Here is a 25011-nt window from a genome sequence, read left to right as displayed (position 1 = left end):
GACTTTGGTTGTGATGAGACTGAGTCCTTCTCCACCAGTAATGCAACTAACTGAAATGTAAAGAAAAGACAGTTATCCCATACAACTAAATATAAATTATGATATCTTAGGACGAGGATAGAGAGAACAGATCAGTCTTCAGTCTACACATCTTTACATCTGTGTATATGTGTATAAATTCTACAAATACCCTCTTCATTCAGTAGCATGCACTCTGTATTCTCTCTTCCTGTCTTCACGCGGGGGGCTTGAGTCCAGAAGATCATAGGTTCAAATCCCCACCTGACTGGAAAATCACTAAGGGCCCTTGGGCAAGGCCTTTAATCCCCTATTGCTCCCGGTGTGTAGTGAGCGCCTTGTATGGCAGCACCCTGACATCAGGGTGAATGTGAGGCATAATTGTGAAGTGCTTTGAGCGTCTGATTCAGATGGAAAAGCGCTATATAAATGCAGTCCATTTACCATTTCACGCAAATTTTTGTACTTGTTGCACCAGTTTACTTCTGGGGAATGACCTCAGTGATCCTGTATTACCTGAGGTGTACATGGTGAGTCAATCTGTTTGCAGACGTGTCTTTCCTCCACGACTTTCTACTGCCCTGTAGAAAGTCTAATTTTAGTCGAGCCATCTCTGTGTGAGAACACTGGGCCTCTCTCTACCGGGCGAGAGAGAGAAAGACGTGTGTGTTTGTGAGTGAGATGGGCCACGGTGGAGGTGGTGAGAGAGTTGTCTTACCTCCACTAATCCCACCTCCACCTGTATGTCTGTCTGGCTTTGAGATGCCAAGGCAGCTGTTTGACTTGATGTGCTTCCCAGATGACCTCAATGTGTTTACACAGAATTCTCAGCACTCTAGAAAACAGAGGAAGTACTTTTACTTTCCTGAAATCTTTTTGTGTGAATAGTTCATTTTTCAAGTTACATGTAAGTGCTGTCTCCATCATCTGTCTTTCTTCTATCTTTCTCTTCACTCTCACTCTTTATTTCCCATCTCACTGTGCTCTATTTGATATATATATTGCTTATCATTCTCTGTCTCTCTTTTCCTAATGTCTGTTATTTAGTCGTCAGAACCAGTTGAAGGATCAGGCCCAGCAGGCTCTGGTGTCCCCCGGTCAGCTCCCAGAGGAGGCAGAGTGCCTCACCGTACCCAAGTATAAGAGGGACCTTGTTCAGAAGCTCAAGATCCTCCGCCAGGAACTGTCCCAGCAGCAACCACAGGCTGGCCACTGCCGCATTGAGGTGTCCCGTGAGGAGATTTTTGAGGTGAGGATGGAAAGATACAGGCATGCGCCGTCATGTCATATAATCAATGTCTGTACGGCGTGTCACAAGCAGGGTGGAGGGAATTTGTTGTCATACCCACAGCATTAAAGTGATTGCAAAGAGAAAAAAAAATCAATGTGTTCATTTTACTAAACAAATTCCTTATACTGTAGTAATACAGCAATTTTTTTGTAGACATATAGACCTTGTAGACATTTATAGGCATGTTATTTGTAGACATAATCAAGTTATGTTGAACATTCTTTGAAGGAATGGGAGTTGTCCCTCACCCACCCACCTTTCCCTTGTTTACTCCCACAAAGGTCACAGCCCAGAGCAGTTTGGCTGCGAAAATTATTTCTCTTTCCACACATGGTATTTGTGATATGTTAAGACACTGTAAAAATCTAAAGCACATCTCTTGTTTGAGCTGAAGCACATTTACTCAGTGGGGAGTTCTTCAGCATGTAGGAGGTGCAGGACGGCAATCAGAGCATCAACACCTGCAACAGACTACACATGACCCTCATAAAATATGCAGTGGAATGTGCTGGAACGGTCACGTCTGTTAATCTGAATGAAGACATTTTTGTTGGCTGATGTCAATATGAGAGTGGGGCTCGGGGCACAGGACTTCTTGAGGTTGAGCAAGACACAACTGCATAACTTCCCCAGACCAGCTGAAGCATTAAATCATAACTGAATAGGCAAGTGGACTTGTCAGAGCTGGCTGTCTTTTTTTTTTTTTTTTTTTTTGTGGTGGTGGTTGTGGAGATCATTTTTTTCTCCCACATCACTCTTCTACAGTATATGGAGAGCAAACCGAAGCTGGGTTCATGAAGATGCTGAGTTATCATAATCTTATTTACAACCCCAATTCCAATGAAGTTGGGACGTTGTGTAAAATGTAAATAAAAACAGAATACAATGATTTGCAAATCCTCTTCAACCTATATTCAATTGACTACACCACAAAGACAAGATATTTAATGATCAAACTGATAAACTTTGTTTTTGTGCAAATATTTGCTCATTTTGAAATGGATGCCTGCAACACATGCATCACAGATGCTGGCTTTTGAACTTTGTGCTGGTAACAATCTGCATGGTCTTTTCCTCTTTTGCCCAGATGACACAACGTCCATGATTTCCAAAAACAATTTGAAATGTGGACTCATCAGACCACAGAACACTTTTCCACTTTGCGTCTGTCCATTTCAAATGAGCTCGGGCCCAGAGAAGGAGGCGGCGTTTCTGAATGTTGTTGATGTATGGCTTTCGCTTTGCATCTTAGAGTTTTAACTTGCACTTGTAGATGTAGTGACAAACTGTGTTAACTGACAATGGTGTTCTGAAGTGTTCCTGAGCCCACGCGGTAAGATTCTTTACACAATGATGTCGGTTTTTAATGCAGTGCCACCTGAGGGATCAAAGGTCACCGGCATTCATTGTTGGTTTTTAACCTTGCTGCTTACATGTAGAAAGTTCTCCAGATTCTCTGAATCTTCTGATTATATTATGGGCTGTAGATGATGGAATCCCTAAATTCCTTGCAATTGAACGTTGAGAAACATTGTTCTTAAACTGTTGGACTATTTTTTCATGCAGTTGTTCACAAAGTGGTCATCCTCACCCCATCTTTGCTTGTGAATGGCTGAGCCTTTTGGGGATGCTCCTTTTATACCCAATCATGACACTCACCTGTTTCCAACTAGGTGTTCTTTAAGCATTCAAAAACTTTCCCGTTCTTTTGTTGCCCTGTCCCAACTTTTTTAAAACATGTTGCAGGCATCCATTTCAAAATGAGCAATTATTTGCACAAAAACAATAAAGATTATCAGTTTGAACATTAAATATCTTGTCTTTGTGGTGTATTCAATTGAATATAGGTTGAAGAGGATTTGCAAATCATTGTATTCCGTTTTTATTTACATTTCACACAACGTCCAAACTGCATTGGAATTGGGGTTGTAATATAACTGACTTTTTTTCTGTCTTTGATCTCCCGTTTGATCGGCTCACCAGAGTGGATCTAGTATCAATCCATATATTGATTTGGCACAAGGATTATTTCAGATGTCTTTCAGGGGCTGTATTCATAAAACTTCATAGGGGGAAATTCTCAGAAAATGTTAAGAATTTTAATGTTTTCTAAATATTTCCCCTTACAGTTAAGATTATGTCCTGGTAAAGATGAAAGATGCTCACAAAGCATCTTCAGGTAAAAACAGAATTTTTACGAGTAGGAGGAAGATTTATAAGAGGATTAGGTGTTTCATTGGCAGGTGAGAAAAGGGTGGAAAAACAGAGCGGCAGGAGAAATGTTCTCCAAACATTGGATAGTTGTTGGGGAAAGTGAGGAACACGGACCCACAACAGGGGGCGCAAATGAACGGACAATGAAGAAGTCAAATAACAAGGTTTTACTGTTGTGAATTCGCACAACAAACACAACAGATCACAATTGTAAAAATAAACCAATTCCACTGGTGTCGTGTGGGCAGGCTCAACGATAGGAGACGTCCGTCCGAGTCGAACCGGAACCACCCGATTTCCTCTGCCACCGAACCCCGGGAATACTGGAGCCGCCAAGTCCCGAACTCCCAGGTGGCCACTGCCTCCGCTCGTCGGATCCGGTACTGCTGGCGAGGAACAGAAACAGTCAGATGTGGGTGCGGCTGCACCCAGCAACACGTAGGGTGGAAACACCACCTCCACCTCTAGTCACAAACAATACTGCAGTGTAGGGTACTTATCCGATATGAATCTAGTTCAGTCTTCAGCTGTCTTAAGCACAAGCAAAAAGGTTATTCCTCAGAAATGAGATGACTGGCTGAGTGCGTTACCTTCCTGGTAGAACGATATCTCGGCAATGAGATGGAGATGCCGTCCAGCAGATATACCCCTCAGCTGATGGATGTCAGCTGTTTCAGGTGATGGGTGGCGGCTGTCACCTGGGCTGCTCCTGTGAGGCGGCAGCGCCCTCTGGTGCCTGGAGCCCGCACTCCAGGCGGGATGCCCTCTGGTGGTGGTGGGCCAGCAGTACCTCCTCTTCAGCGGCCCACACAACAGGACCCCCCCCTCAACGGGCGCCTCCTGGGCGGTAGAAGTCGGCCAGGAGGGCCGGGTCCAGGATGAAGCTCCGTTTCACCCAGGAGCGTTCTTCGGGGCCGTACCCCTCCCAGTCCACCAGGTATTGAAAACCCCGGCCCATCCGTCGGACATCCAGAAGCCGGCGCACGGTCCAAGCCGGCTCGCCGTCGATGATCCGGGCAGGAGGTGGCGCCGGATCGGGAGTACAGAGGGGTGAAGTGTGATGTGGCTTGATTCTGGACACATGGAATACAGGATGGATCCGCAGTGAGGCCGGAAGCTGAAGCCTCACTGCGGCGGGATTGACGATTTGGAGGATTTTATACGGTCTATGTATCGGTCTTTGAGTTTCGGGGAGGCTACTTGCAGTGGTATGTCCTTGGTGGATAGCCACACGTCCTGCCCGGGGCGATATGTAGGGGCCGGGGTCCGCCGCCGGTCTGCATGGGCCTTAGCCCTCGCCCGGGCCCTCAATAAAGCAGAACGGGCGGCACACCACACCCGACGGCACTTCCGCAGGTGGACCTGGACCGAGGGCACACCGACCTCTCCATCAACCACCGGGAACAATGGGGGCTGATACCCCAAACACACCTCAAAAGGGGAGAGGCCGGTGGCTGACGACACTTGACTGTTGTGGGCGTACTCGATCCAGGCCAGATGAGTACTCCAGGCCGCCGGGTGCGCGGCTGTCACACAACGTAGTGTCTGCTCCATCTCCTGGTTGGCCCGTTCTGCTTGCCCGTTGGTTTGGGGGTGATACCCGGACGAGAGACTGACCGTGGCCCCCAGTTCCCAGCAGAAACTCCTCCAGACGTGCGAGGAGAACTGGGGACCGCGATCGGAGACGATGTCTGATGGTATCCCATGCAGCCGGACGACGTGGTGGACCAGGAGGTCCGCTGTCTCCTGGGCCGTTGGGAGCTTCGGGAGGGCCACGAAGTGGGCCGCCTTGGAGAATCGGTCCACTATCGTGAGGATGACGGTGTTTCCCTGGGACGGCGGGAGGCCCGTGACAAAATCCAGGCCGATGTGAGACCAGGGGCGATGAGGTACGGGCAGCGGCTGTAGCAAACCCGAGGACATGCGGTGGTCGGCTTTGCCACTGGCGCAGGTGGTACAGGCCTGGATATAGTCCCGGACGTCGGTCTCCAGGGATGCCCACCAGAAGCGCTGCCGGACGACCGCCACGGTTCTTCGCACCCCAGGATGACAGGAGAGCTTAGAACCATGACAGAAGTCCAGGACCGCAGCCCTAGCTTTTGGTGGGACGTAGAGCCTGTTCTTCGGCCCGGTTCCGGGGTCTGGGCTTCGTGCCAGGGCCTCCCGGACGGTCTTCTCCACGTCCCAGGTGAGGGTGGCCACGATAGTGGACTCCGGGATGATGGGATCCGGGGGATCCGACGGCTCCGTTTTGACCTCATCTTCATGTACCCGGGACAAGGCATCCGATCTCTGGTTCTTGGTCCCGGGACGGTAGGTGATCCGGAAGTCAAAACGGCAGAAGAACAGTGACCAGCGGGCTTGCCTGGGATTCAGCCGCTTGGCGGTCCTTATATACTCCAGGTTCCGGTGGTCAGTGAAAACCGTGAATGGCACGGACGTTCCCTCCAACAGATGTCTCCACTCCTCAAGAGCCTCTTTCACTGCAAGGAGTTCTCGATTGCCGACGTCATAGTTCCGTTCGGCCGGGGTCAACCTGCGGGAAAAATAGGCACACGGGTGAAGGACCTTATCGGTCTTCCCGCTCTGGGACAGCACGGCTCCTATCCCTGAGTCCGAGGCGTCCACTTCAACCACCAACTGGCGACTAGGATCAGGCTGCACCAGAACGGGTGCAGACGAGAACCGACGTTTCAACTCCTTGAACGCGGCATCGCAACGATCCGACCAGGTGAAGGGGACTTTTGGAGAGGTCAGGGCTGTCAGAGGGCTAACTACCTGACTGTAGCCCTTAATGAACCTCCTGTAGAAATTAGCGAAGCCGAGGAACTGTTGCAGCTTCCTACGGCTTGTGGGTTGGGGCCAGTCTATCACCGCCACAACCTTGGCCGGATCAGGAGCGACGGAGTTGGAGGAGATGATGAACCCCAGGGAGGACAAAGACGTGCGGTGGAACTCACACTTCTCGCCCTTCACAAACAGTCGGTTCTCCAACAACCGCTGTAGGACCTGACGTACATGCCTAACATGGGTCTCAGGGTCCGGAGAAAAGATGAGTATATCGTCTAGGTATACGAAGACGAACCGGTGCAGGAAATCCCGCAAGACATCATTAACCAATGCTTGGAAAGTCGCGGGAGCGTTGGTGAGACCGAACGGCATGACCAGGTACTCAAAGTGACCTAACGGGGTGTTAAATGCCGTCTTCCACTCGTCTCCCTTCCGGATCCGAACCAGGTGATACGCATTTCTAAGATCGAGCTTAGTGAATATTCGGGCTCCATGCAGGGGCGTGAACACTGAATCCAACAGGGGCAATGGGTATCGATTGCGAACCGTGATCTCGTTCAGCCCCCTATAATCAATGCATGGACGAAGTCCGCCGTCTTTTTTACCCACAAAAAAGAAACCTGCACCCATCGGGGAGGTGGAATTCCGGATCAACCCGGCGGCTAACGAGTCTCGGATGTAGGTCTCCGTTGATTCGCGCTCAGGCCGTGAGATGTTGTACAGCCTGCTGGACGGGAACTCACTGCCCTGAACCAAATCAATGGCACAATCATAAGGACGGTGGGGGGAAGGGTGAGCGCCAGATCCTTGCTGAACTCGTCGACAAGGTCATGGTACTCCACCGGCACCGTCCCCAGATTGGGCGGGACTCTGACCTCCTCCTTAGCCTGGGAGCCGGGAGGAACCGAGGAACCTAAACACGCCCGATGGCAGGTCTCGCTCCACTGCACCACTACCCCGGACGGCCAATCGATCCGGGGATTGTGTTTTACCATCCAGGGGAACCCTAAAATCACACGGGAGGTAGCAGGAGTCACAAAAAACTCAATCTCCTCCCGGTGATTTCCTGACACCACCAGAGTTACAGGTGGTATCTTATGCGTGATCGGAGGGAGTAGGGAGCCATCTAGTGCCCGCACCTGCACAGGCGAGGTGAGCGCCAACAGAGGGAGCCCCACCTCCCTAGCCCATCTGCTGTCCAACAGATTCCCCTCCGAGCCCGTGTCCACCAGTGCTGGGGCCTTCAGGGTTGAGTCCTCATAAAGGATTGTAACTGGGAGTCGTGTGGCAATATGGGTATGTCCCACGTGAATGTCTTGGCCCACCCCTGGCCCAGTTTCTAGGGGCGGGCGTTGGTGTTTAACCGTTCGGGGCAGACCCTCACTTGATGCTCTATTGAGTCCTCCTTAACCGCAGGGTGGAGGCTCTCGCCGCGCAGGTGGAGGCGCGCCCTCGGGGCGCTGCTGCGGCTCCCCCTCCTGTCGATCCTGTGCGCAACAGTGACGTTCCACAGGTCGTTCAACGACCCCTCCCACCTTCCCCTGAAGCATACATAAGCCCTCCAGAGCCGTACGGGGGTTGTGTGGAGACGTGCGCGGACTTTCTTATGCAGTGTTCGCTCGTCTTCGCACAACGTCCCGTCATGTACGCGACTGATGCTAGTAAGATAGCTTATGTGATTAATCTGCTTCGCGGTGAGGCACGCGCTTGGGCTACAGCGCTCTGGGAGCAAAATTCACGGCTCCTTCAGACATATGATGGGTTTGTGAGGGAATTCAGAACAGTGTTCGATCACCCAAATAGAGGACAGACCGCTTCAGCCGTGCTGCTGTCAATGAGACAGGGGCGCCGGAGCGCAGCTGCTTATGCAGTCGACTTCCACATCGTGGCTGCGAGGTCCGGCTGGAATAGCACTGCCCTCCGTGCCGCCTTCGTAAACGGACTGTCATTGGTCCTGAAGGAGCACCTGGTGGCTAAGGACGAACCGCGGGATTTAGACGGGCTTATTGATCTCGCTATACGATTAGACAATCGGTTAGAAGAACGCTGTCGGGAACGAGACGAAGGGCGTGGCCGGGCACGCGCCGTCCCTCTCCCTTCCGGTTCCGACCGAGTTCCGCCCTCCCCACGCTCCACGGCCTCTACGCTCCGTGTGGTTACAGCTCCCCCTGCTGATGAAGCTATGGACACGAGCAGGGCCACATTTAGGCCACCAGATAGACAGAGGAGGCTGGTCCGCGGAGCGTGTTTTGTTTGTGGCTCAATAGAGCATCAAGTGAGGGACTGCCCCGAACGGTTAAACACCAACGCCCGCCCCTAGAAACTGGGCTAGGGGTGGGCCAAGACATTCACGTGGGACATACCCATATTGCCACACGACTCCCAGTTACAATCCTTTATGAGAATTTAACCCTTCAGGCCCCAGCACTGGTGGACACGTGCTCTGAAGGGAATCTGCTAGACAGCAGATGGGCCAGGGAGGCAGGGCTCCCTCTGGTGGCGCTTACTTCACCTGTGCAGGTGCGGGCACTAGATGGCTCCCTACTCCCTCTAATCACACATAAGACACCACCAGTAACTCTGGTGGTGTCAGGGAACCACCAGGAGGAGATCGAGTTTTTTGTGACTCCTGCCACCTCCCGTGTGATTCTCGGGTTCCCCTGGATGTTAAAACACAATCCCCGGATCGATTGGCCATCCGGGGTAGTGGTTCAGTGGAGCGAGACCTGCCATCGGGTATGTTTAGGTTCCTCCCGGTTCCCAGGCTAGGGAGGAGGTCAGAGTCCCGCCCAATCTTGGGACGGTGCCGGTGGAGTACCATGACCTTGTGGATGTGTTCAGTAAGGACCTGGCGCTCACCCTTCCCCCGCACCGTCCGTACGATTATGCCATTGATTTGGTTCCAGGCGTTGAGTTCCCGTCCAGCAGGCTGTACAACCTCTCACGACCTGAGCGCGAATCAATGGAGACCTACATCCGGGACTCGTTAGCTGCCGGGTTGATCCGGAATTCCACCTCCCCGATGGGTGCAGGTTTCTTTTTTGTGGAAAAAAAAGATGGCGGACTTCGTCCATGCATTGATTACAGGGGGCTGAACGAAATCACGGTTCGTAACCGATACCCGTTGCGCTTGTTGGATTCAGTGTTCACGCCCCTGCATGGAGCCCAAGTATTCACTAAGCTAGATCTTAGAAATGCGTATCACCTGGTTCGGATCCGGAAGGGAGACGAGTGGAAGACGGCATTTAACACCCCCTTAGGTCACTTTGAGTACCTGGTCATGCCGTTCGGCCTCACCAACGCCCCCGCAACGTTCCAAGCATTAGTTAATGATGTCTTGCGGGATTTCCTGCACCGATTCGTCTTCGTATATCTAGACGATATACTCATCTTTTCTCCGGATCCTGAGACCCATGTCCGGCATGTACGTCAGGTCCTGCAGCGGTTGTTGGAGAACCGACTGTTTGTGAAGGGCGAGAAGTGTGAGTTTCACCGCACTTCTTTGTCATTCCTGGGGTTTATCATCTCCCCCAACTCTGTCGCTCCTGATCCGGCCAAGGTTGCGGCGGTGAGAGACTGGCCCCAACCTACCAGCCGTAGGAAGCTGCAACAGTTCCTCGGCTTTGCAAATTTCTACAGGAGGTTCATTAAGGGCTACAGTCAGGTAGTTAGCCCCCTGACAGCCCTGACCTCGCCAAAAGTCCCCTTCACCTGGTCGGATCGGTGCGATACCGCGTTTAAGGAGTTGAAACGGCGCTTCTCGTCTGCACCTGTTCTGGTGCAGCCCGATCCTAGTCGCCAGTTTGTGGTTGAAGTGGACGCCTCGGACTCAGGGATAGGAGCTGTGCTTTCCCAGAGCGGAGAGACCGATAAGGTCCTTCACCCGTGTGCCTATTTTTCCCGCAGGTTGACCCCGGCCGAACGGAACTATGACGTTGGCAATCGAGAACTCCTTGCGGTGAAAGAGGCTCTTGAAGAGTGGAGACATCTGTTGGAGGGAACGTCCGTGCCATTCACGGTTTTCACTGACCACCGGAACCTGGAGTATATCAGGACCGCCAAGCGGCTGAACCCCAGGCAAGCCCGCTGGTCACTGTTCTTCGGCCGTTTTGACTTCCGGATCACCTACCGCCCCGGGACCAAAAACCAGAGATCGGATGCCTTGTCCCGGGTGCATGAAGATGAAGTCAAAATGGAGTTGTCGGATCCACCGGAACCCATCATCCCGGAGTCCGCTATCGTGGCCACCCTCACCTGGGACGTAGAGAAAACCATCCGGGAGGCCCTGGCATGGAGCCCGGACCCCGGAACTGGGCCGAAGAACAAACTTTACGTCCCACCAGAGGCCAGGGCTGCAGTCCTGGACTTCTGTCACGGCTCCAAGTTCTCCTGTCATCTGGGGGTGCGAAGAACCGTGGCAGTTGTCCGGCAGCGCTTCTGGTGGGCGTCCCTGGAGGCCGACGTCCGGGACTATATCCAGGCCTGTACCACCTGCGCCAGGGGCAAGGCTGACCACCGCAGGGCATCGGGACTGCTCCAGCCGCTGCCTGTGCCTCATCGGCCCTGGTCCCACATCGGCCTGGATTTTGTCACGGGCCTCCCGCCGTCCCAGGGCAACACCACCATCCTCACGATAGTGGACCGATTCTCCAAGGCGGCCCACTTCGTGAATTTAATTTCCCGACTGCCCAGGAGACAGCGGACCTCCTGGTCCACCACGTCGTCCGGCTGCATGGGATTCCAACAGACATCGTCTCCGATCGCGGTTCCCAGTTCTCCTCGCAAGTCTGGAGGAGCTTCTGCCGGGAACTGGGGGCCACGGTGAGTCTCTCGTCCGGGTATCATCCTCAGACCAACGGGCAAGCAGAACGGGCCAATCAGGAGGTGGAACAGGCCCTGCGCTGCGTGACAGCCGCGCACCCGGCGGCCTGGAGTACCCATTTGGCCTGGATCGAGTATGCCCATAACAGCCAGGTGTCTTCAGCCACTGGCCTCTCCCCTTTTGAGGTGTGTCTGGGGTACCAGCTCCCATTGTTTCCGGTGGTTGAGGGAGAGGTCGGTGTGCCCTCGGTCCAGGCCCACCTGCGGAAGTGCCTTCGGGTGTGGCGCGCCGCCCGTTCTGCTTTGCTAAAGGCCCGGACAAGGGCAAAAGCCCATGCAGACCGTCGGCAGACCCCGGCCCCTGCGTATCGGCCAGGGCAGGAGGTGTGGTTGTCAACAAAGGACATTCCCCTCCAAGTGGACTCCCCTAAACTGCAGGATCGTTACATCGGTCCCTTCAAAATCCTCAAGGTCATCAGTCCAGCAGCAGTGAGGCTTCAGCTTCCGGCCTCACTGCGGATCCATCCTGTTTTCCATGTGTCCCGGATAAAGCCGCATCACACCTCACCCCTCTGTACTCCGGGTCCGGCACCGCCTCCTGCCCGGATCATCGATGGCGAGCCGGCTTGGACTGTGCGCCGGCTCTTGGATGTCCGTCGGATGGGCCGGGGCTTCCAGTATTTGGTGGACTGGGAGGGGTTCGGACCCGAAGAACGCTCCTGGGTGAAGAGGAGCTTCATCCTGGACCCGGCCCTCCTGGCCGATTTCTACCGCCGCCACCCGGACAAGCCTGGTCGGGCGCCAGGAGGCGCCCGTTGAGGGGGGGGGTCCTGTTGTGTGGGCCGCTGAAGAGGAAGTACTGCTGGCCCACCACCACCAGAGGGCACCCTGCCTGGAGTGCGGGCTCCAGGCACCAGAGGGCGCTGCCGCCTCACAGGAGCAGCCGGGGTGACAGCTGCCACTTGTCACCTACGACAGCTGTCACCACTCATCTGATCTTCAGTGGTATATCAGCAAGACGACATCTCCACTTCTTTGCCGAGATATGTGTTGTCTTCCTGACAGGAATACCTGTTGCTTGTGTGTGTTGGACAGCAGATATTCTGTTTCTTTTTTTTCCGACGAGAGGTGGAGGTGGTTTTCCCACCATACGTGTTGCTGGGTGCAAACGCACCCACATATCTGATTTTGTTCCTCGCCAGCAGTACCAGATCCGACAAGCGGAGGCAGTGGCCACCTGGGAGTTCGGGACTTGGCGGTTCCAGTATTCCCGGGGTTCGGTGGCGGAGGAAATCGTGTGGTTCCGGTTCTGCTTTGGACAGACGTCTCTTATCTTCGAGCCTGCCCACGTGACACATTTTGTGAATTGACTACTTGTCTACAATTGTAATTCGCCGTGTTTGTTGTGCTTATTCACAACAGTAAAGTGTTGTTATTTGACTTCCTCCATTGTCCGTTCATTTGCGCCCCCTGTTGTGGGTCCGTGTTCCTACACTTTCACAACAAACTTTCCAAGAATGACAGTTTGATACTTACTTCTATTTTGTGTATTGTTTGGCCATTGCACAGAAGCATTTTATCCATCCAGTGTTCAGCTTTCTTCACATTGTTTCTTCCATCATTGTAAGTGAGACAATAAAAAACAAAAAATGACTTTTAATTTTTTGAACACCTATGCCAGTAACCCTATCACAGATTGTTGGTTGCAGGTTGTTTAGACATACATCGGTGCAAGCAATTAAAAGATATTTAAGCATGGATTCTTTTCCAGTTTTAGACAGTGTATGAACAGCACTGCTGAGATGAAGTACAATTTGCTGTAAATGTACTGCAATGAATGAAATTTGGTGATACAGTGTACCAGGAATGTGCAGATAACTTTACATCACTCTTAATATATACCATATTTCCCTGTTAGAAAATGCCTCTTAAAGATAAAAAAAAACTAAACGTATGAGACACTGCAGTATAAGATGCACTAGAATGCAAGTTGCACTTTTTCTGTATTGTCAGCTCTTTAATTTGGGATTTTTGTGCATTCTTGTAATGTACTTTTTATTTATTTATTCTTTCATTATTGGAGTTTATTTTGTTTGGTGTGTTGATTCCTGTTAAAGTTGTGTGTAAATAGTTATTATAATTATTATTTTTAATAGCAAGCATGTGATGTATATGAGTCACAGTACCTCCCAAACTTGTTAACAAAGCACCATGAATTGTACTCTGAAAAATATGGTAATTGTGATACATGACATTTCCACAAATGTTTAATGTAGAAAACATTTTTAAAAGATAATAACCACACATGAACAATTTTGTAAATAAATGAATAAATGCAAATAAGTGACTGACTTAATCATCTTAATGCTGCAATCCTGCAGCACTGAATCCAATATTTCCTTCTAGTAGCCTTCTTTGTGCAATATCTCTAAAATTAGAAAGGTCTTGTCTCAGAGTGATGCTGAAAAACTAATTCATGCATTTATTTCCTCTAGGCTGGACTATTGTAATTCATTATTATCAGGTTGTCCTAAAAGTTCCCTGAAAAGCCTTCAGTTAATTCAAAATGCTGCAGCTAGAGTACTGACGGGGACTAGAAGGAGAGAGCATATTTCACCCATATTGGCCTCTCTTCATTGGCTTCCTGTTAATTCTAGAATAGAATTTAAAATTCTTCTTCTTACTTATAAGGTTTTGAATAATCAGGTCCCATCTTATCTTAGGGACCTCATAGTACCATATCACCCCAATAGAGCGCTTCGCTGTCAGACTGCAGGCTTACTTGTAGTTCCTAGGGTTTTTAAGAGTAGAATGGGAGGCAGAGCCTTCAGCTTTCAGGCTCCTCTCCTCTGGAACCAGCTCCCAATTTGGATCAGGGAGACAGACACCCTCTCTGCTTTTAAGATTAGGCTTAAAACTTTCCTTTTTGCTAAAGCTTATAGTTAGGGCTGGATCAGGTGACCCTGAACCATCCCTTAGTTATGCTGCTATAGACTTAGACTGCTGGGGGGTTCCCATGATGCACTGAGTGTTTCTTTCTCTTTTTGCTCTGTATGCACCACTCTGCATTTAATCATTAGTGATTGATCTCTGCTCCCCTCCACAGCATGTCTTTTTCCTGGTTCTCTCCCTCAGCCCCAACCAGTCCCAGCAGAAGACTACCCCTCCCTGAGCCTGGTTCTGCTGGAGGTTTCTTCCTGTTAAAAGGGAGTTTTTCCATCCCACTGTCGCCAAGTGCTTGCTCATAGGGGGTTGTTTTGACCGTTGGGGTTTTTCCCTAATTATTGTATGGCTTTGCCTTACAAAATAAAGCGCAACTGTTTGTTGTGATTTGGCGCTATATAAATAAAATTGATTTGATTTGATTTAGTAGTCACAATCATTAAATTGACATTGTATGCAATGGTCCAATGTGAGTCCTTCCTAATATAAGTGGAAACTTGTGCTTCCAGACATATTAAGATGAAAGACTCATCTGTTCACCTTGTCTTACAACCCCTGGCAAAAATTATGGAATCACCGGCCTCAGAGGATGTTCATTCAGTTGTTTAATTTTGTAGAAAAAAAAGCAGATCACAGACATGACACAAAACTAAAGTCATTTCAAATGGCAACTTTCTGGCTTTAACAAACACTATAAGAAATCAAGAAAAAAGATTGTGGCAGTCAGTAACGGTTACTTTTTTAGACCAAGCAGAGGAAAAAAATATGGAATCACTGAATTCTGAGGAAAAAATTATGGAATCACCCTGTAAATTTTCATCCCCCAAATTAACACCTGCATCAAATCAGATCTGCTCGTTGACATTGACCCTATGCCATGACATTGACCCTATGTGTCTTTTTGCAAGGAATGTTTTTGCAGTTTTTGCTCTATGGCAAGATGCATTATCATCTTGAAAAATGATTTCATCATCCCCAAACATCCTTTCAATTGTCCAAAATATCAACATAAACTTGTGCATTTATTGATGATGTAATGACAGCCATCTCCCCAGTGCCTTTACCTGACATGCAGCCCCATATCATCAATGACTGTGGAAATTTACATGTTCTCTTCAGGCAGTCATCTTTATAAATCTCATTGGAAAGGCACCAAACAAAAGTTCCAGCATCATCACCTTGCCCAATGCAGATTCGAGATTCATCACTGAATATGACTTTCATCCAGTCATCCACAGTCCACAATTGCTTTTCCTTAGCCCATTGTAACCTTGTTTTTTTCTGTTTAGGTGTTAATGATGCCTTTCGTTTAGCTTTTCTGTATGTAAATCCCATTTTCTTTACAGTTTGGTCACAGACGTTGACTCCAGTTTCCTCCCATTCGTTCCTCATTTGTTTTGTTGTACATTTTTCGATTTTTGAGACATATTGCTTTAAGTTTTCTGTCTTGACGCTTTGATGTCTTCCTTGGTCTACCAGTATGTTTGCCTTTAACAACCTTCCCATGTTGTTTGTATTTGGTCCAGAGTTTAGACACAGCTGACTGTGAACAACCAACATCTTTTGCAACATTGCGTGATGATTTACTCTCTTTTAAGAGTTTGATAATCCTCTCCTTTGTTTCAATTGACATCTCTCGTGTTGGAGCCATGATTCATGTCAGTCCACTTGGTGCAACAGCTCTCCAAGGTGTGTTCACTCCTTTTTAGATGCAGACTAACGAGCAGATCTGATATGATGCAGGTGTTAGTTTTGGGGATGAAAATTTACAGGGTGATTCCATAATTTTTTCCTCAGAATTGAGTGATTCCATATTTTTTTCCTCTGCTTGGTCTAAAAAAGTAACCGTTACTGACTGCCACAATCTTTTTTCTTGATTTCTTATAGTGTTTCTTAAAGCCAGAAAGTTGTCATTTGAAATGACTTTAGTTTTGTGTCATGTCTGTGATCTGCTTTTTTTCTACAAAATTAAACAACTGAATGAACAATCTCCGAGGCCGGTGATTCCATAATTTTTGCCAGGGGTTGTATAATTCATATAGATTACGCTGTATTGAATCGTTCTTTCCCCCCAACTTCAATTATTGCCATTTAGATTATCAATCAATCAATTTTTTTATATAGCGCCAAATCACAACAAACAGTTGCCCCAAGGCGCTTTATATTGTAAGGCAAGGCCATACAATAATTATGTAAAACCCCAACGGTCAAAACGACCCCCTGTGAGCAAGCACTTGGCTACAGTGGGATGGAAAAACTCCCTTTTAACAGGAAGAAACCTCCAGCAGAACCAGGCTCAGGGAGGGGCAGTCTTCTGCTGGGACTGGTTGGGGCTGAGGGAGAGAACCAGGAAAAAGACATGCTGTGGAGGGGAGCAGAGATCAATCACTAATGATTAAATGCAGAGTGGTGCATACAGAGCAAAAAGAGAAAGAAACAGTGCATCATGGGAACCCCCCAGCAGTCTACGTCTATAGCAGCATAACTAAGGGATGGTTCAGGGTCACCTGATCCAGCCCTAACTATAAGCTTTAGCAAAAAGGAAAGTTTTAAGCCTAATCTTAAAAGCAGAGAGGGTGTCTGTCTCCCTGATCTGAATTGGGAGCTGGTTCCACAGGAGAGGAGCCTGAAAGCTGAAGGCTCTGCCTCCCATTCTACTCTTACAAACCCTAGGAACTACAAGTAAGCCTGCAGTCTGAGAGCGAAGCGCTCTATTGGGGTGATATGGTACTACGAGGTCCCTAAGATAAGATGGGACCTGATTATTCAAAACCTTATAAGTAAGAAGAAGAATTTTAAATTCTATTCTAGAATTAACAGGAAGCCAATGAAGAGAGGCCAATATGGGTGAGATATGCTCTCTCCTTCTAGTCCCCGTCAGTACTCTAGCTGCAGCATTTTGAATTAACTGAAGGCTTTTTAGGGAACTTTTAGGACAACCTGATAATAATGAATTACAATAGTCCAGCCTAGAGGAAATAAATGCATGAATTAGTTTTTCAGCATCACTCTGAGATAAGACCTTTCTGATTTTAGAGATATTGCGTAAATGCAAAAAATCAGTCCTACATATTTGTTTAATATGCGCTTTGAATGACATATCCTGATCAAAAATGACTCCAAGATTTCTCACAGTATTACTAGAGGTCAGGGTAATGCCATCCAGAGTAAGGATCTGGTTAGACACCATGTTTCTAAGATTTGTGGGGCCAAGTACAATAACTTCAGTTTTATCTGAGTTTAAAAGCAGGAAATTAGAGGTCATCCATGTCTTTATGTCTGTAAGACAATCCTGCAGTTTAGCTAATTGGTGTGTGTCCTCTGGCTTCATGGATAGATAAAGCTGGGTATCATCTGCATAACAATGAAAATTTAAGCAATACCGTCTAATAATACTGCCTAAGGGAAGCATGTATAAAGTGAATAAAATTGGTCCTAGCACAGAACCTTGTGGAACTCCATAATTAACTTTAGTCTGTGAAGAAGATTCCCCATTTACATGAACAAATTGTAATCTATTAGACAAATATGATTCAAACCACCGCAGCGCAGTGCCTTTAATACCTATGGCATGCTCTAATCTCTGTAATAAACTTTTATGGTCAACAGTATCAAAAGCAGCACTGAGGTCTAACAGAACAAGCACAGAGATGAGTCCACTGTCCGAGGCCATAAGAAGATCATTTGTAACCTTCACTAATGCTGTTTCTGTACTATGATGAATTCTAAAACCTGACTGAAACTCTTCAAATAGACCATTCCTCTGCAGATGATCAGTTAGCTGTTTTACAACTACCCTTTCAAGAATTTTTGAGAGAAAAGGAAGGTTGGAGATTGGCCTATAATTAGCTAAGATAGCTGGGTCAAGTGATGGCTTTTTAAGTAATGGTTTAATTACTGCCACCTTAAAAGCCTGTGGTACATAGCCAACTAACAAAGATAGATTGATCATATTTAAGATCGAAGCATTAAATAATGGTAGGGCTTCCTTGAGCAGCCTGGTAGGAATGGGGTCTAATAAACATGTTGATGGTTTGGATGAAGTAACTAATGAAAATAACTCAGACAGAACAATCGGAGAGAAAGAGTCTAACCAAATACTGGCATCACTGAAAGCAGCCAAAGATAACGATGCGTCTTTGGGATGGTTATGAGTAATTTTTTCTCTAATAGTTAAAATTTTGTTAGCAAAGAAAGCCATGAAGTCATTACTAGTTAAAGTTAATGGAATACTCAGCTCAATAGAGCTCTGACTCTTTGTCAGCCTGGCTACAGTGCTGAAAAGAAACCTGGGGTTGTTCTTATTTTCTTCAATTAGTGATGAGTAGAAAGATGTCCTAGCTTTACGGAGGGCTTTTTTATAGAGCAACAGACTCTTTTTCCAGGCTAAGTGAAGATCTTCTAAATTAGTGAGACGCCATTTCCTCTCCAACTTACGGGTTATCTGCTTTAAGCTACGAGTTTGTGAGTTATACCACGGAGTCAGGCACTTCTGATTTAAAGCTCTCTTTTTTAGAGGAGCTACAGCATCCAAAGTTGTCTTCAATGAGGATGTAAAACTATTGACGAGATACTCTATCTCACTTACAGAGTTTAGGTAGCTACTCTGCACTGTGTTGGTATATGGCATTAGAGAACATAAAGAAGGAATCATATCCTTAAACCTAGTTACAGCGCTTTCTGAAAGACTTCTAGTGTAATGAAACTTATTCCCCACTGCTGGGTAGTCCATCAGAGTAAATGTAAATGTTATTAAGAAATGATCAGACAGAAGGGAGTTTTCAGGGAATACTGTTAAGTCTTCTATTTCCATACCATAAGTCAGAACAAGATGTAAGATATGATTAAAGTGGTGGGTGGACTCATTTACTTTTTGAGCAAAGCCAATAGAGTCTAATAATAGATTAAATGCAGTGTTGAGGCTGTCATTCTCAGCATCTGTGTGGATGTTAAAATCGCCCACTATAATTATCTTATCTGAGCTAAGCACTAAGTCAGACAAAAGGTCTGAAAATTCACAGAGAAACTCACAGTAACGACCAGGTGGACGATAGATAATAACAAATAAAACTGTTTTTTGGGACTTCCAATTTGGATGGACAAGACTAAGAGTCAAGCTTTCAAATGAATTAAAGCTCTGTCTGGGTTTTTGATTAATTAATAAGCTGGAATGGAAGATTGCTGCTAATCCTCCGCCCCGGCCTGTGCTACGAGCATTCTGACAGTTAGTGTGACTTGGGGGTGTTGACTCATTTAAACTAACATATTCATCCTGCTGTAACCAGGTTTCTGTAAGGCAGAATAAATCAATATGTTGATCAATTATTATATCATTTACCAACAGGGACTTAGAAGAGAGAGACCTATTGTTTAATAGACCACATTTAACTGTTTTAGTCTGTGGTGCAGTTGAAGGTGCTATATTATTTTTTCTTTTTGAATTTTTATGCTTAAATAGATTTTTGCTGGTTATTGGTAGTCTGGGAGCAGGCACCGTCTCTACGGGGATGGGGTAATGAGGGGATGGCAGGGGGAGAGAAGCTGCAGAGAGGTGTGTAAGACTACAACTCTGCTTCCTGGTCCCAACCCTGGATAGTCACGGTTTGGAGGATTTAAGAAAATTGGCCAGATTTCTAGAAATGAGAGTTGCTCCATCCAAAGTGGGATGGATGCCGTCTCTCCTAACAAGACCAGGTTTTCCCCAGAAGCTTTGCCAATTATCTATGAAGCCCACCTCATTTTTTGGACACCACTCAGACAGCCAGCAATTCAAGGAGAACATGCGGCTAAACATGTCACTCCCGGTCCGATTGGGGAGGGGCCCAGAGAAAACTACAGAGTCCGACATTGTTTTTGCAAAGTTACACACCGATTTAATGTTAATTTTAGTGACCTCCGATTGGCGTAACCGGGTGTCATTACTGCCGACGTGAATTACAATCTTATCAAATTTACGCTTAGCCTTAGCCAGCAGTTTCAAATTTCCTTCAGTGTCGCCTGCTCTGGCCCCCGGAAGACAATTGACTATGGTTGCTGGTGTCGCTAACTTCACATTTCGCAAAACAGAGTCGCCAATAACCAGAGTTTGATCCTCGGCGGGTGTGTCGTTGAGTGGGGAAAAACGGTTAGAGATGTGAACGGGTTGGCGGTGTACACGGGGCTTCTGTTTAGGGCTACGCTTCCTCCTCACAGTCACCCAGTCGGCCTGCTTTCCCGGCTGCTCGGGATCTGCCAGAGGGAAACTAACGGCGGCTAAGCTACCTTGGTCCGTACGACTACAGGGGCCTGGCTAGCTGTAGAATTTTCCACGGTGCGGAGCCGAGTCTCCAATTCGCCCAGCCTGGCCTCCAAAGCTACGAATAAGCTACACTTATTACAAGTACCGTTACTGCTAAAGGAGGCCGAGGGATAACTAAACATTTCACACCCAGAGCAGAAAAGTGCGGGAGAGACAGGAGAAGCCGCCATGCTAAATCGGCTAAGAGCTAGTAGCTGCGCTAAGCTAGCGGATTCCTAAAAACACGCGAAGTGAATAATGTGTAAATAATTTAGAGGTGATTCAGCAGAAGGAGTGCTTTAGTTAAGGCACGTGAAGATTACACTGGGAAACAAATCGTAATCTAGATAACTAGATCAATCTAACTGTGCAGATTAAACTGCTAACAGATACAGAAAAACACCGCTGTGCTCCGGAACAGGAAGTGATACAATACCGCAGTGAGAGCCAACCACCAGTAGAGGCAAGCAAACATTACACTTTATTATATTAGATAGAACTTTATTAATCCCTTGGGAAGACTCCCTCAGAGAAACTGAGGTTCGAACAGCATTGTATAGCAACACACAGGGTAAGAAACACACAGAGTACAAAAAGTAAAACAATTTGCAAAATGTAAATACAAATATAAATACCAGAAATACTGCTCGCGACTGGCTTACTGGCTACTACTGTTCCTCTTATTCCCGTCCCCTGTCTTCCTGTTACTCCTCCTCCCCCTGAGTGAGGAGTTGTACAGTCTGATGGCCTGAGGGACAGCGGAGTATTTCAGTCTATTGGTCCTGCACTTGGAAAGGAGCAGTCTGTGGCTGAAGAGGCTCCTCTGGTTGCTGATGACGGTGTGCAGAGGGTGACTGGCATCGTCCATAATGTCCAGCAATTTGTCCAGTGTTGTCTTCTCTGCCATCATCACCAGAGAGTCCAGCTTGATGCCAACCACAGATCCAGCCCACCTGATCAGTTTGTCCAGCCTGGATGTGTGGAGAGATACTCGGTCTCATCACATCCAAATTCTGGGGAATGGTAGTGTAGCGTAGGACACAGTTGCTGACGAAAATATTGTGTCTTTGACATGGTATTTTTTATGGCTGTTGTAGGAATCATACAGACAGGTGATGAAGATGAGACCAAAAGACCTGTGGAAAAGACTCATGGTGAAATTTAGAGGAGAAGAGGGACTTGATTACGGAGGAGTGGCACGGTAAGAAGAGTAACACAATACTCTGCACACATTATGTTGTTTAAATGCCATTAGATTGTAAAGTCCTTCACAGTATATTTTGAATAAAAAAATTGCAATTCATAGGATGAAATAACAGACTATTTTTATTCCTTTTACCTTCTCCACTTCCATCGCTTGCTGCTCTGCCTGTGTGTCTGTGTAGAGAATGGCTCTACCTTCTGTCACATGAAATGCTGAACCCATACTATGGCCTGTTCCAGTATTCCCGTGATGACATCTACACACTGCAGATTAACCCAGACTCTGCAGTCAACCCTGTGAGTCAAAACCACTGCGAAGAACACACAAAGTCAGTACAGGGAGGCGGAAACATGCCAATGCTGAAAATGTATAAGTTCATGTGACTATAAGAAGTTTTGGATCAGAGGCTTTAATAAATGGCTTCTATAACAATGCTGAAAAAATAGTAGTTGTGCACACATCCAGTCCTATATTAGGCCAGGTGCAGAATAATCAGGAATTCCAGACAGAAAAAAGAGGGAAAATCCACACACTAGTTTAAAGCTCCTAAAATCTAGTTGCCTGAAGAAGACCTTGTGGTCAAAACGTTGCTTTTTCAGTCAATAGCAAGATTTTGGGAGCTTTAAACCAGTGTGCATATTTTCCCTCTATTTTTTCTGTTTGTGTAACAGTGCTGCCAGTTACCAGGCTTCAGTCGAGAGCTCAACAAGGGTATTTTCATCTCTTATCTTTGAAAAGTTCAGCTCTCTATGTGTCTTTCTATCAGCAGTGTTTCTATCCAGAATTAAACCGGATGAGCCAAGGTACTGTTGAACTGGTTTTACAAGACTCTGCTACTGGATTATTTCCAGTTTGTATCATTTTACTGTCAAGTATTTATTTACTTGGTTGTGGAGTGACAAAATTTCTCATGTTGAAGTATCAACACATGAATCATGTGATCTAGATTCAGTGAGAAAGTAAATAGGCTGTCAAGGTTCTTGCTAGGACAGTGAAACACAATAATGATTCATCAAAAGGTTAAATGTCACATTGGTTCACACAATAGAAAGGTCCAATCTTGCGTCGTTAAAACCTCTTTAAAAGTCCTTGATGTGGTGACCCGTCGCCAATTTCACCTTCATTTGAAGGGTGGCGAGTAAATTCACAAAATAGATCACCAGTCAGCAACTTGAAGAACCTTCAACAGGCCAGAAAAAAATAAATTTTTGAATAATGCAATGTATTAATTCATTTGGATGTTAATAATTTCTGCACATTCGCAGCACTTTGACTGCTGTTTTTTCTGTCACACCCTGTTTTCTGTCCAGTGACTGTTTTTGTTTGGAGTGATTTTACACGTTAATTGGTTTACTATTTTATCTAATGGGAGGTCAGCTGACAGCAGTGACTTCAGGCTTCAGACATCTTTATTGATCCCAAAAAAGGGTAATTATGTTTACACTCCAATTACCTCAGACACAACACATATACATTTAACATTGTTTATGTGCACTAAACTTGAAGCAGTCCGTCATCCGAATTGAGGCAACGTGGGTGAAGGCTGCTGCAACTGTAAGTCGCGCCGCCAGACAAGCTTGAGAGGGGACAAGGCCTGCTGCAGGGAGGGAGGGGCAGAGAGATAAGGGAGAATGGAGGAGATGCGACCGCCCTCGTCGGAATCCCAAGCTGTGATGTTAAAAAGAAGCAGGGATGTGAAATTGCCCTGGAATTGTGGATTTCTATAGTTTCATGGTGTAATGGATCACAGTGAATCCATGATCCTTATAGACCACCCACCCCCCACCCCCTCAACGGTTCAGTACGCATGTGAACAATGGATTCATTGCAAAGTTTACGTAAGTATGATTTTGTGTCATGGAGACTGGAGACTTGATTTTAAAGTGTTGACTGCATTAATTTTGATGCAGTTGGGGCAGAATCGTAGCTCGAATGGAAAAAATCCAGCTCCTGCAGCCTGTTTAAGAAAAAAAAAAAAATAGCCTTGCCGAGAGATCCTGTTGTTAGTGTGTGCTCATATAGCCTGTAGCCTCAAGCGCCGCTACAAACAACAAGCTCAGTACGTCTGGATCCAACCACCAAAAGAGTTGAGGACAAAGTGTCCACTGTCTCTTCCTTGTACAGCAGTGAGGGAACCCGCATAAACTCCACACAGATTCAGACAGATTGAGATGGTTTGGACATGTGCAGAGGAGGGACCCAGGGTATATAGGGAGAAGGATGCTGAGGATGGTGCCACCAGGCAGGAGGAGAAGAGGTAGGCCAAAGAGGAGGCTTATGGATGTGCTGAGGGAGGACATGCAGGTGGTTGGTGTGACAGAAGAAGATACAGAGGACAGGGTGAGATAGAAACAATTGATGTGCTGTGGCAACCCCTAACGGGAGCAGCCGAAAGGAGATGGTTAGAGTGACTGCCGATCAGATCGTGCTCAGATTAATGCTAATAGTATTAGATGTCACGTCCTTTACTCTGTATTTTTGCTCAAAAATCAGTTGAGAGTTTGTTTTTGCCTTGTTTAAGCATTTCCTTTTGTCTGATGAAGGAATATTTATTTCACTTGAAACCATTGGTTCCAGACTGTCTTTGTAACAAGATTCCCTATCAGTTGTCTCATGGCTTTCCTAGAAATTCTTTCACTTTGACCAGAAATAGTTGTCACGTCAACACGCTGTGATTTTTGACCAATCGAATGCCAGAGATTAACTTCAGAACGTTCTGAGGTTAAACAGTTCTCTCTTAATGAAATTGAGACACAATTTTGCACCACAACATCCACTGTGGTGCAAAAGCAAACTGAAAGAACTGCGAAAGAGTTGATAAGCAAGAATTATTGACAGAATAAAGGAAAATGGTGAGAGATCGATGAAAGAAAAACATTGTATTGGAAATGGACCAAATTCCAAGTTTACATTTCAATGAATTTTGTGTATGAATGTGAACCAAATGTTACCATTTCAAAGTTTCCCCACTCTCAGACCCTCCCCCAATTCAGTCACTTTTCTCCCTCACTTCTGATTCACTTACTTTTAAAATTTCTCAATGACATGCCTGAATGTAAGGGAATTATAATGTAATCTTTTTTTTTAACTGCATTTAGTTTGACCTCAATGAGCAGGCTTAAACTGCTGTGGCAGACATTGTCTACACTGATTTAAACTGGATAGTAACACATTTTAACCTAGTTTTAATGACTTCAATCAAAAGAAAGCCTACAGAAAGCAACAGAAAAATGTATTTTTCACAAAATTAAAGATTTTATCAGTTTTCACTGGTGTTAGTTAAGCTGTTCTGTATCAAGTATAAACCATTCATGACACTGTAAATGGGGATTAAACCTGTCCAAACCAGATGTTAGCTGTTTTTAACTGGTGTTAAACTGTTCTACAAGGCTCAGTTGAAAAGTTCTGCCTCCAGCACAATTACTTCAATAGCAACCAAGATATTGAAGTGAA

General features: G+C 46.7%; 1 protein-coding gene across 1 annotated transcript in view; it reads left to right on the top strand.

Moving 5' to 3' along the window:
* smurf2 (SMAD specific E3 ubiquitin protein ligase 2) overlaps positions 1-25011 on the top strand; it is a 157023-nt gene that overhangs the window by 123471 nt on the left and 8541 nt on the right. Inside the window, exons 12-14 of the mRNA XM_034189734.1 lie at positions 1066-1267; positions 21452-21555; positions 21740-21854. Coding sequence (XP_034045625.1) covers positions 1066-1267; positions 21452-21555; positions 21740-21854 — 421 coding nt within the window. The remainder of the gene's footprint in view (positions 1-1065; positions 1268-21451; positions 21556-21739; positions 21855-25011) is intronic.

The sequence above is a fragment of the Thalassophryne amazonica genome, chromosome 16 (genome assembly GCF_902500255.1).
Source record: "Thalassophryne amazonica chromosome 16, fThaAma1.1, whole genome shotgun sequence".
In the NCBI taxonomy this organism is placed as follows: domain Eukaryota; kingdom Metazoa; phylum Chordata; class Actinopteri; order Batrachoidiformes; family Batrachoididae; genus Thalassophryne; species Thalassophryne amazonica.
This window is presented reverse-complemented; position numbering and strand designations above follow the sequence as displayed.